The sequence below is a fragment of the Crocodylus siamensis genome, chromosome 1 (assembly GCF_052110815.1).
Source record: "Crocodylus siamensis isolate JL-2025a chromosome 1, ASM5211081v1, whole genome shotgun sequence".
Taxonomy (NCBI): Eukaryota; Metazoa; Chordata; order Crocodylia; family Crocodylidae; genus Crocodylus; species Crocodylus siamensis.
The window spans coordinates 152,592,943-152,605,840 of NC_143395.1; the positions used below are offsets into that span (position 1 = coordinate 152,592,943).

Genomic DNA, 12,898 nt, shown 5'->3' on the forward strand with positions numbered 1-12,898 from the left:
AGAGATTTTGAACTGGTAATATTTATGTGAGAAAACCATTGCTAGGGAAACTGAACAGTTGCAAAAACATGAGGATGCTAATACTTTAATGTGACTGGGCTGCTATTTAATATAATACAGATACTGGCTTACAAAATACTTTGATAAACACATCTAAATTATCATTATTTCTAGCAAGTACATCTCTAATAGTTTCCCAACAGGTCAGTAATGTTCAATTTAAAATTGTTTTTGTGAAATAATTTTTTCACACTTCCTATTGTCCTATTTGTGTTTTTACCCTTTATTGTTCAGTACCCTCTTTTGTTAGGACCAGTGGCAACTATTTGTGGAGCTCATAGCAAATGGTGGTATTTTGCAAAAATGTACAGTGCCACTAGTCTTTTGAAGCTAGCTATCAGCTTCTGGATGAACATTTAGAAAACTGATTTCATTTAATTTATGAAGGAAGTGATTTACTTGAACCTATGTATGTAGATACATACACTGATTTCTGAAATGCAGTGGGACTCTGGCATACAAAGTGCTTTATAAACATGATATGTTTACATTAAACTACATAGCTATTTATTCTTACCTAATCATCTGACTGTAACAGTACCTGGATAATGTTTTAGATATTTTCTTTGACATTTGAATTGGTTGAGGCAAAAATACAGAGAAGTGACTTCGAGGTAACTATACTGATTTCATTGGAGTTGCACAAGTCTATTAAATTGGGAAAAAATATTTCTTAACCCCCAGAGAGGGTTGGCTTTTACCCTGACATAGGTCCTATCATTTCCCTTACCAACCTTCTCTTTTAGATCATTAATATTTTGCCATTGGGTGTTTTTGTTATCCTTGTAAGCTGGGACTTTCAAAGGAACCTAAATGAGTGAGGGACACAAATTCTACTGAGTCAGGTGCCTTACTCCTTTAGGTCTTTTTGGAGAAGGCAGTCATAAATGTGGGTGTACCTTAAAAACAGCATGTAATAACAGAGCAATTTCAAACTTAGATTACGAGGACTTCAACTGGAAGAAACATGAAACAGTGTCAACTAAATACATTTCTAATACAAAGAAGCCAGTATGAGCTGTGTCTACTCTAGGGCCATGTGTCTACTCTAGACATTTTTCCTGTATATTCTTCACAATAGCAGTCAAGGAGTGCTAATGTTTACACGGGTGATGTCAGTCAGTTGCCAATATTTTTGACAGCGTTGTCAGATTTTTCTAGGAGTAGGTCTATAGAATACAGGCAAAAATATGCCACTGTTTGGTAATGTTTGGTCTACACTGACAGCAGGAAAGTCAAGTGCAAAAAGCCCAGTGTAAATGAAGATAATATGATCATTACTAACTTATGCTGCAGTCCTACTTAAAAACTATCTACCAGATTAGGCTATGATATAGTTCAGAGCTCAAACCATTCTTATTTCATACTGGGAAAGATAATGGTCTAGAATAGATCGTGGGCTAGGATTTTGACAAGCCCATAATGGCTAACCAAATCATATTAGAACCCTGTTTAAACAGAATTTTAATACAGTTCATAAACTGGACTGAAAAGCCAGTGTGGATAGGAACTAAGTCATTATTATATATCCATGTTTATTTTATATTTACAGATATAGATGAATGCCAGTATGGCAGTTACTGTACAAATGGACATTGTGAAAACACTGAGGGATCTTTCAGATGTACTTGTAACTATGGTTATAAACTGTCTGCAGCAGAGGATCAGTGTGAAGGTAGGAATGTTTCTAAAACTCACAATAGTACATCTAGCACAAAACTGTTGTGCAACAGTAACCCAAAGTATGTTACAAAATATCATTTAATTAAAAAACAATTCAAGTACATCATTAAGCCTGCAAAGGAAAAACTTCAAACAAGCCAGAAAATACAAGAGTTAAGGTTTTTTGTTAACTTGGCTGTGTTATGTAGGCTGTATGTTCTGTGACCTGTGCCAGGCTGTCCAACTTAGGTACGGCCAGGAGCCTCATGGTGTACCTGCATGTGGATCTGGGGCTGCATACTACACGGGCTGCATGCTGTGAGGGCAACCCCCACCAGATCCCTACTGCTGCATGGGCTCAGCTAGCTTCATATGGGTCCCCAGCACACAAGTTGCAATAATACATGCCCTCTGCACTCTCTGCCATACAGGCTATGTTTGCTTCAGCCCTCAGCACCTTGCCAGCTTCACAAAGCCCCCTTCACCCTATACGACATGGGCTGCAGTGCATGACTCACTTGTCCCCACTACACAGACTGCACAGGCAGCATGAGGACCCCTGGGGCCTGCTCCACCATATGGCAGTGGGAGAGGCAGCCACCAGGGCCTGCAGGCTACCAGCCAGCTCTGACCTATTCATAAAATGCATGATAGCTGAAGTTATTACATTAATTAACAGTAAACAATACATTCATATTGCTATATTAAAATTGTTGTAAGTATTTCTGATTTAGTTACTTTCAGTTTATTTCCTTAGAAAAAAGGGGAAAATCAAAACCATGTAAGTGCACCATTCTTAGCATCAGAAGCTTTAGGGCTAAGTACAGACCATCAAAAAGCCTGAGGCTGAATCAATTCAATCTCTGTACGTTAGTCTAAGCTGCGTAAATTAAACCAATAAGCAAGTGAACAGACTTTCACTTTTGATTCTGGAAATGCAGCCACATGTCTGTAGTGATTCAGGGCAGAAGCCAGGGGCACTTGAATATGCCTCCCTGCTCTGTTAAACCTAGCCTGCCCACCCTGCGGGGGGAAGGGTTCTAAGGGGAGCTGCAAAGCATCCTGGGATACTTAGGAACTGTGAGTTAACTTAAATCTGGATGGGATCTGGGACAGAAGTTCAATAAACTGTTTTAACTTAAATCAGTTAAGTTTGATACTACATCCGTCTAGGTTTATCTTAAACTGGTTTCAGCCACTTTGAAAGTGGATTGTGTGCATTAAACTTTTGTTGTGTTACAGATTTGAACCAATTTCTAATAGTTTATACCAGTTTATGTGTACCTTCTATTCCTAGCCTAGGAATTATAGCCAGGGAGTGTGACAGTCTCATTTTAGAGGAAGTATATGGCAAAGATCGATTGCTTCCTCAGAGCTTTTATGGAAATATGTAGTTTTGTATGCACACTTTTAAAATAAGGCCCCAATCTTGCAGTGTGATACATATGGGTGAAGCCTTGAAGGGTTATTGAAATCAGTTGTGCTTCATATATTTTAAGGTGAGAAGGGGCCATTCTGATCATTTAATCTGATCCCTTCTGGCCAGAAAAAAAAATCCTCATTTTTTCTGCCACAAGCCATAGCTTCTGTTTGAGTTACAACAGATCCCTAGAAAGACACTGAGTTCCAATTTATCCTCCGTGAGTGACTGAGAATCTACCACATCCATTCCCAATGGCCTGTACATGTATATCAGATTACTTTTGGCATTTATGAAATGGCATATCTTTGTTTAATCAAAAGCAATATTGATCCTTCCTAGGGCTGACCACAGCTAGCTAATGAATTTTAAAAGATGCTAAGGCCTGTTCGTAATAGAGGCTAACACATTTTCATACACCACTTAATTAATACTTACTAATATTTCCTAATTTAGTTAGAGCCTAAAAAAATCAACACCTCCAGCAAAAGATTTCTCCCAAATATTCATCTGTGATGATTATTCAGTAGTGACTCATTGGAACATGACCTGCCTTTTGAATCAGCAATACCACTTCCAAATTTTCCTTAGAAAATTTGGAGTTTCCTATCCAAATACATCTGCTGACCTGGGCTGACCCCAGTCTGTGGGAAGTGAAGAAATCCCTCCAAGCACTGAGGGATTAACAACAGTTATGGAAACAAAAAGAGATATTTGACCTGGATTAATACTGATATAGAGCAATTGTTTAAATAAGAAAATCTGATCTTCATGTAAAATGTTGCAGTGCAACAATCTTGCAGTGTGTGCCTGAAAACCGCCCCCTGATAGAAAGGTGGTGATGCCAGTATTTCCAGAAGTGTAGCACTACCATTTTCTTTAGATAACACATTTTCTTCTCCTTCGTAGATATAAATGAATGTCAGCAAACAGCTCTGTGCACAAATGGGCATTGCAGAAACACAGATGGGTCTTTCAGGTGTATTTGCAAACAAGGTTACACACTATCATCTACGGGAGACCAGTGTGAAGGTAAGAATGTGGTTTACCACTGAGAATTTTCCACTGAGACCTGGGCTATTTTTATTCCATTTTTTAGGATGAGGGAGGTTTATTTTTCCTGCTCTTCTCCATTCTTTGATGGCCCATTAATGGTCTCCATCAGTACAGCTCATGAATTCACAGTCTCATGAATACTCTTTCACATAGTCCTAGTTATCTCTATATGTATAAAAAACCTACCCTTATGTTTACAATAGGAAGAGTGAGAGAATAATTTGATTTTTGTTGGTAATAAATAACAACTCTTTTTAATAAGATCATCTCCTCTTTACTCATATTTTAGCACACACAACTATTTTTATCCATGGGCCACAAAAGCTACTGACAGCACATATTGTTTATGTGGGGGTCTCCTGGGTTTACAGCTTCTTCTGCACCTGGTGTGGGGGCCTGTAGCCAACCACCACAATCTCAAACTTGAATAGCATTGCCAGGGGAAAGCATGTGGCCTAGATCAGATCCAGAGAACATTCTCCTGGAGTGGAGCTTAGCATCCTTCACTGTCTCAGAGGTGCACTCTACATACCAGTCTTGGAAAACAAAATTCATGAGAAATGCACAATGCATGCTAGAGGAAGTACTGTACAGTAAGAAACAGTTGTCATATCTCTTAGGAGTATCTCACATTGGAAGACTGCAGGCCTTTTATTACAAAACTGATACTGTCATTATCTTGGGGGTATTCCTCATCCTTGCTTATTTTTCATTGCTTGACAACATTCTTATGTGAGCATCATTTCAAGGAAATTTTCAGGAGCTGACCCAAAGAGGCTCTTCCCATGCTTGAGTGATACTGGCTCTTGGGTTCCTTGTTCCTGGGATAAAAGAGCATTTTAAGATACCGTCTCCCAATGTCACACGCTTCAGAGTTGAGACAGGCGTAAAGAGGACCAGAGTCTTCCCAGAGCAGGAAAGTTTTCACGTGACCCAGGCTCTGATCTCCAAAGAATGATAGAACAAAAAATCATTCATCCGACTCTGAGGTTTGGCTTCCCTGTAACCACTGGAACTGTACAGTTTCCAGTGTACATGAAACTTCTGAATGCTCTGAGGATATCACTGTTGCAGAAGATGTGATTCACCATTGTATTCTAGGCCTAGGTTACTATCCCTGCAGCATTCTAAGAGGGAATCTTCACCTCTTTAGTGACAGGAACAAGAATCCTCCCCAGAGGGGACCCTATCCCAGTCAACTTTTTATTGTCTTCAGATGAGGCTATGGTATCAAATCAGACTTTTTCAACTTCTAAAGGTCACAAAATCTTACCAATTTAAGTAGGAGAATGGCAGCAATTCTGAGATCTCTACCAAAGTAATACATTAAAAACCTCATAAAATCCTCAATATATTACCTATACCCTGGTAATAGACTATTTGGCAATTCTGATCACTTAAGGGTTACTGGACCTTGCCAAAGTCTTATGGGAAACACCAGCAACACTTACATCAACTTCAAAGTGTGCAGAAAAAGAATACCAGGTACCAGCTAACAGATTCAAGTAATACTTCTGTTACATGGAAAAGGACAAACAAGTTAAGATGCCCAGGGGTAATATGGGCATGCATTTAAATCAGGGGTGGGCAAAATACGGCCTGCAGGCTGGATGCAGCCTGCCAAGTCATTGTATCTGGCCTACGGGGCCCCTAAAAAATTTAGAAAACTAATATTTATCTGCCCCTGGCTCCTATCAGAGGACTGTGCCTGGCTGCTGTGCTCCATCTCCCCACACAGCTGCCACTGCTGGCCCCACATCCCATCCTGCAATCACTGTCACTGCTGTTCCTGGCCACCATGGGCATCTCAGCCTCCTGTGGGAACAGCGCTGAGTGCAAGCAGCCACAGTGCTTGGGCTCACAGCAGGGGTATGGCAGTGGTGCAGCCACCACCACAGCAGTGAGTCAGAGTGACTCTTGTGGCACACCTTGGAGCTGCCAGTGTGGTTGTGATGGCCACAGTGGAAGAGGAGGATGAGAAGGGTTTGGCTGTTGCCACCTTCTTCTTGTCACCATGCTCACAGTGCCACCACCGCACCCCTGTCATGAGCCCAAGTACCACTTGCCCCATGGCTGCTTGTGGTCAGCACCATCCCCACAGAAGGCTGAGGCACCTGTGGCAGCCAGGAACAGTGGCTGCAGTGGTCATGGCACCTGTGACGGAAACTGCAGGAACAGGGCTGGTGGTGGAAGCCGCGTGGGGAGGTGGAGCACGTTACCCAGGTGTGGCGGGAGCACTGCAACAGCAGCAGCTGCTCCTGTGAGCAGCACCATGATCACTGCTGCGAGCATGGCAGCAAGGAGAAGGTGGTGGCCAAGCCTGCCTCATCCTTCTCTGCCACAGCCCCACAGACGCCTGTATGTAGCCTCCACTGGCCGGCCCTGGCTGGTCAGTTGCTACTGGAGCCACTCTACACAGCACTGCTCCAGGGCCTCCAGCCGGCCCAGTGCTCCCACTGTGCCTCGTCCCATGCCTCCCCTGGGTGATCTCCCGGGTGACATCTTCCCCCCACACCAGGCCAGCTCCCATGCCTCCCACACCTGCTGCCACACAGCCAAGTTCTCTTCCACTGCCTCCAGCTGCTGAAGCAGGAGCATCCAGTCCCTGGTGTGTTGCAGCTCTAGCAGTGGGTAGCAGTGACCCTGATGTGGCACTCCCAGAGGGCCCTGCAATCTCTCCACCATGTCCAGATATTGGACCTGCAGAGGCAAGAGGTGCTGGCTGTAGGCAGCCTTCCTCCTCTGCCCCCTTCCCAGGAACTAGGGGCTGCCAGACCGAGCTCCCCCCCCCCCCCCTTACCAGCCATGCTGCTGCCCAGCCAACAGTGCCTGGTTTGGGATGCATGGGGCTCCTTGGGGCAAGGGGCTGGCCCTACCCCTGCCCTCCCTACTTTGGGCCTGTCTGGGGAGATGTCATGGGGCCATCTCCCCCTCACACGACCGCTGTGCCCCGAGCATGTCCCTGCTGCATGTGTCCCAGGCGGGGAACAATGAACTGTTGATGCAAGCAGAGGGGTGCCCAAGCCCCACTGCTGCTGCTCCTGCTGGTGCCTCAGGCACACCTGTGCTCCTGTTTTGGATCTCTGAGCTACAACAGTGTGAGAGGCAAACCCAGGCTACCCTGCAACTTCCGCTGCTGCCTGGAGGGCAACCTGTTGCAGTGCTGCATGTACCTGCCCCCCACTGCAGAGAAGGACATTGCCACAAGCATCAACACCTTCCTCGGTGTGTGAGGCCTGTGCCCACCCAGCTGTGGGGACATGGGCTGCTTAATAAAGTTTGGAACTGTGTCCTGCTTCTCTGCGTGCTGTGGGGTGGGGAACCTGGAATCAGGGAGTGCAGGCTGTTTGGACAGGGAATAGACCAGGGCCAGGGACTGGGAGGGCTCTCCCCCAGTGCAGGACTTAACACATGTCCAGGGATGGCCAGGCTGGCAGCTCAGTGTAGGACTCCCCATCAGCGACAGCATCTGGCTGTGCCCTGTGTCCATGGCCTGTGGTGTGCAGCAGGCCACACCTGGCCAGGGGCCCTCCTCTGAGGAGAAGCTAGTGGCCAGTGGTGGCATAGCTAGCTGCTCCTCATTGCAGGGTGCAGGGCTTGGCCAAGGGTGTGATGCAGCCACTGGGCAGAGTTCCCCAAGCTGCCAGTGGATGCAGCAGTCAGGGAGGTGGGCAGAGTGGGGTGCTGAAGGTGCAAGTTCCCCTCCTTCAGTGACATGTCACCAGAGATGTCAGACTGGGGTGTGGGTGAGGGCAGGTCAACTTTAATGGTGGCACTTGCTGGGGTGTGGCCTGTCTTCTGGGGCACCAAAATTCAGGTCAGCTCCCACATGAAGGGCATGGTCTTCTGGGCACAACCAAACCAATGATTGAACTTGGTCATGGTCACCCACTGTGCCTGCAGGACCTTGGCCTTCACACAGCACTGCCCAACCATCTGGGAGTGGCCTTGTGCATGCATCCCACCAGATATGGCCTCATAAATGTGGGTGTTTGAGCACCCACCATGTGCAGACTGCCTCTGGATGTCAGCTGTGCCCCATGAGGTCACACATCTCCTCACAGGTCCAGTTGGGGGCCCAGGTGCTTGACGTGGGTATGGACATGTGGACAGTGCTTGATGGGGACGATGTACTGGACATGTTCCCTGCTCTGGTTCTCTGGGCCCCTGCGTGCCTGTCCCTTTGATGCCAGCCCTGAAGGGGTGCCAGCAGCACCCAGGACAGGGGCAAGGGTGGGGACTGTGAGCCACATGGCAGAGGTGCTTCACCACAGTGCCTGCAAAGAGACAGAGCTGGGGGTGAGGAGCAGCAAACAGCAGGTGCTGACCCTGCTGCTATAGAGAGCAGGTCCTACAGGCCTGGGGGAATCTTAGGTGTGGGAAAGGTCACAGTAGGCTGCAGCCCTTTGCAGCACTCACCTGTGGCCAAGGAGCAGTCCTTGCTAGGGAACAGGACTGACAGAGGCTGCCTGGGGCTCTCCCATCCAGGGGGATACACAGGGCCTGGTGGACTCCTGTAGGCAGAACTGGCTCCCTCAGTTTCCATGTGCTGTGTGCCCCAAGGCACAAAATGGCTGGAGGCTTTAATAGCCTGGAACTAGGGGCTGCCAGAGAGCAGCCCAGCCCTGGAGAAAGAGAGGCAGTCAGCCAGGAGCCCTGGGGCTGGGCTCTGGCCAACCCCCTAGGGCCAAGGCAGACCCAGCACTAAGGTCCCTCCATTAATGCTCATTTATGCGTCTACATGTGTGTTTATGCTGTTTAACTAATTGTGCCTACACTTGATATTTGTTTTATGTAGGTATCAAATTTAGGGAGGATTAACCTAAAATTGCCATTTTTAAGGTACATTAAGGTACTTATAGACACATGCCCAATGCACCTTAAATTAGGCTAATGTGTATTAAATGCCCATGTGTAGTTATGCCCCCTGAAGCCAATTTAAGTATGCCTCCTAATTTTTGTGGGAGTTCAAGCCTGCTGCCAGCTGTCCAGAACTCATTAAGACCTGTTTCTATTTCAAAAAAGTCTTAGCATTTTCATCTCTGACACAAAGTTGTACTCAACATCAAACCTGCAGTTGCTGGTTAGGCCTCATCTGGAGTACTGTATGCAGTTGAAGTACTGTATGCAGTTCTGGGTTCCACATTTTAAAAAAGACATGGAGAAGCTAGAGAGGGTCCAGAGGCAAGCAGCAAAGCTGATCAAGGGCTTGGAAGGCTAGTCACATGAGGAAAGGCTGATGTAGCTAGACATGTTCAGCTTGTAAGAAAGATACTTTAGAGGGGACATGATAGCAGTCTTCAAATACTTGAAGGGTGGCCGTAAGAAGAGGGAAAGCACCTTTTCTCTCTTGCTGCAGAGAGGAGGATGTGGACCACTGGCTTGAAGTCACAGCAAAGTAAGTTTAGATTAGCTATCCAGAAAAACTTCTTCACTGTAAGAATAGTAAGGCAATGGAGTAGACTGCCGAGGGAAGCTGTCGACTCTCCATCACTGAAGGTGTTCAAGAAGAGGTTGAACAACCACTGGTTAGGGATAATCTAGGCATAGCTATGCCTATTTTTTACCCTGGTTATTTCCCATACTTCTGGGTTTTGCTGGTTGCTCCTTCTTCCCCCTTCCCCCTGCTTTTTTATGCTACATTTTTCTGTGCTGATTCGCTTGCTATGAGCAAAGCCAGAAGTTCTTGGCTAGTTCTTTGCTCAGCATCAGACAGATTGCCATATATGCAGTCAGGAAGGAATTTCACCCCACAGTGAGATTGGTATGGACTATGTGGGATTTTGCCTTCCTCTATAGCAGGTGCGTGGCCCTCTACTTGGGACCTCTTGAGCATATATTGACAACATTTTTATAGAAGCAGGACATTGGCTGCCATTGTTCCCTTGTTTTACCTGGGACAGATTAGGGTATTAGGTCTATGCTGTGTCAGGGTTGAGAATAGTCTTATGTAGGGTTTATATTATGGTTGTCTGGGATAGTTTGGATAGGAATGATCTTCCCTCAGACAGGGGGTTGGACCTAGGTGACCTCTGGAGGTCCTTTCGAGCCCTACGGGTGGTCACAGCAACTTCATGAAAATTTCTAGAACATCCTTTATCTATTACATCATCTAGGCCTCCTAGTAAGTAACCTGTTTCAATTTCCACACAAAACTTATGGGAGCTATACTGGACTCCACAGCAAAGGCTTATCAGCCACCTGACTGATTTCATGCTACATTGAACTATTGTCTCACCCAATGACATCACAACTTGTCTCAGACTGATGGGCTTCATGGCATAATTTGTCTTGCTACTCAATATGTAAAACTTTTATTTGCTTCCAGGGAAACATAGTCTCTGTTTATCGTCTAGGCAAGCATTCTGTTATCTATTGTGGCACTGGTGGTCTATCCTAGTAGTTAGACACTTGAAGCACAGGTCCAGATCAACCCCCAGGGAACTGAAGGTCCAGAAGGGTCTGGTATCAAAACTGGATTTGGAAGCCACAGGCAAAGTCAAGACAGGCTGGGGTCAGAAGCCAAAGCTGAAGACAGGATAACCTGATGGTTGATTGGGGTCAGAAGCCAAAATCCATAGTGGAAGTTTGAGACAGAATCAAAAGCAGAGAACCAGAATCTGGGGGTGTCAGGGGCTGTGCCAGGGAAAGAACCAGGGGTCAAAACCAGCAAATCAGCAAGAAAGAACACAGAGGGTCTGGACAAGGAGACAGCGGGATGGACCTGACTTTTAGGCTAGGAACAGGCATGACACATAAACTGGTGTAAGTGATCAGAAACTGTTATAAACCTGTAACAGAACAAACATTCAGTCCACATAAACCAGTTTCAAAATGGCCAAAACTGGTTTGAGATAAACCTGGTTGAATGTAGTATCAGATTTAACTGATTTGGCTCATATCGGTTTCTGCAATGTCTGTCCCAGACCCCTTGCTGGTTTAAGATAAAGAAGACACCCCCCGGCATCCCAGCATGCTTTCTGGGCTGGGCGGGGCTCTTGCTCCAGCTGCAGAGCTGACCCTACCCCTCTGCTCTCTAGCCGGAGCAGGGATGGGCCCTAGCAGAGACACTGGCCAGCATGGCAGGAAGGGGGTTAATTCTTCCCTCCTTTTCCTCCCCCCTCACCACAGCAGAGGTCTGCCTGTTTGCCAGGGGAGGAGGATGCAGCGGTGGCCCCTGGAGCTGGCAGACCCCAGCTGCAGGGAAGGTACGGAGTGAGAAAACCCTTCTCTCTGCCCCCTTCACCTTAGTGGGGACATACTGGGTTGGTTGTCCCTCAGGGTGCAAAGGGGGCCTCTGTTCCATGTTGTGGGGGGACTCTTCCTCCTTCTCCTTCTCCCAGGGTGAGGAGGGGGACTCTGTGAGGCGCTAGATGGGGACTCTTCCTCCTCTTTCCCCCCCACAACTCCTGTGAGGCTGGGAGTGGGGGCTCCATGTGTTGCTCCCCAACCCCAGAGAGGGGGCAAGGGGAGGCTCTGTTCCATGCTGGGGGGGCGCTTCCCCCTCTTCCTCCTCCCCACACAGGGGCAGCAGGAGTGTGGAGATCAGCTGGGTAGGGTCTGAGGGAAGGTGGGGGGTGTAGGAGGGAGAAGAGCCCCCCAGCACCAAAAAGAGCTCCCCTCCTGCCCTGCGGCAGTGGGGGAAAGGGAGGAAGGGGAAGAGTTCCCCTCTGGGGCCTGGCAGCCCCGTGTGCTAGGATTCCTTCCAGCTGTCAGGGAGCTGCTGGGTAGGCCTGCAAGGGCCTGGCCATGCCCCCCTCATCATCTCAGCTTCCCCGTGGCAAGAAGGGTTGCTCTAGCACCCCTTGGCTTCTGGCTTGAGCCACTGCAGGCATGTGCTGAACATCTATCCACTTGCAAGCTTGTTTACTCTCCTTAGCTTAGACTAACTTCTCCACCATCTATGATTATAATGCTGGTAGTGGACCTCTCCAAGTTAAGCTTTGAGCCTCACATGGACAATCTAAGGATGCAGACAAAAGTGCAGCTCCTGGGTCTAACTCATAGCAATTCATAGAAATGCCATGATCCAACCAATGTTATCTGTTGGATCGGAAGTGTGGAGGATCAGCTCCAATTTGGAGCCAATCTGTGGAGAGAGACTGCATCTTCACCCGTCTCTGTCCCCACCCCACCAGCTCCATTGCTGTCTCTGGATGGGAGGGTGTATAAGGCCGGGGAGGAAGGTCCTTTCTCAGCCTCGCTGAAGTGGAAGGGTGGGTAGATTGGAGCCCACCCAGGGTGTGGGGCTCCTATCCACTGGCTCACCCACTCCAGCGGAGTTGAGAGAACCTCAGAAGGGACCTCCCTCCCCTGCCTTTTCTCCCTCCCATCCAGAGATAGCAGCTGAAGGTTACTGTGCTGCAGCTGGAACAGACAGAAATTAATTAAGTCACTTCTCTTAGGAACCACTTCATTTGAACTCTTGCACGATTGGAAAGTTCTGCAGGCATGCTCTTTTATTTGGGCATGACTTTAGAGCAATTTGAAGGGGGCAGTTGTGCAACAAATGTCATTTCTGCCCGCACCCTGGGATCTCTGGGTTTCTGCATTTTCTCCTTCTGAAAGGGATAAGAAAATCAAGCCCCACTTTAACCAAGACAGGTGTGTAGTATCTAGACCTGAACAGCCACTGCATAAAAGCTCCCGTACTTTACCACTGAGTTCATATCCTTTCCTCACAATGTAAAGGTCTCATTA

At 47.2% G+C, this 12,898-nt stretch overlaps 1 protein-coding gene across 12 annotated transcripts in view; it reads left to right on the forward strand.

Annotated features, from left to right (window-relative positions):
• LTBP1 (latent transforming growth factor beta binding protein 1) overlaps positions 1–12,898 on the forward strand; it is a 357,999-nt gene that overhangs the window by 266,924 nt on the left and 78,177 nt on the right. For all 12 annotated transcript variants that reach the window (XM_090045635.1, XM_090045667.1, XM_090045616.1 and 9 more), the window contains 2 exons: positions 1,613–1,735; positions 4,052–4,174. In XM_090045635.1, coding sequence (XP_089901761.1) covers positions 1,613–1,735; positions 4,052–4,174 — 246 coding nt within the window. The remainder of the gene's footprint in view (positions 1–1,612; positions 1,736–4,051; positions 4,175–12,898) is intronic.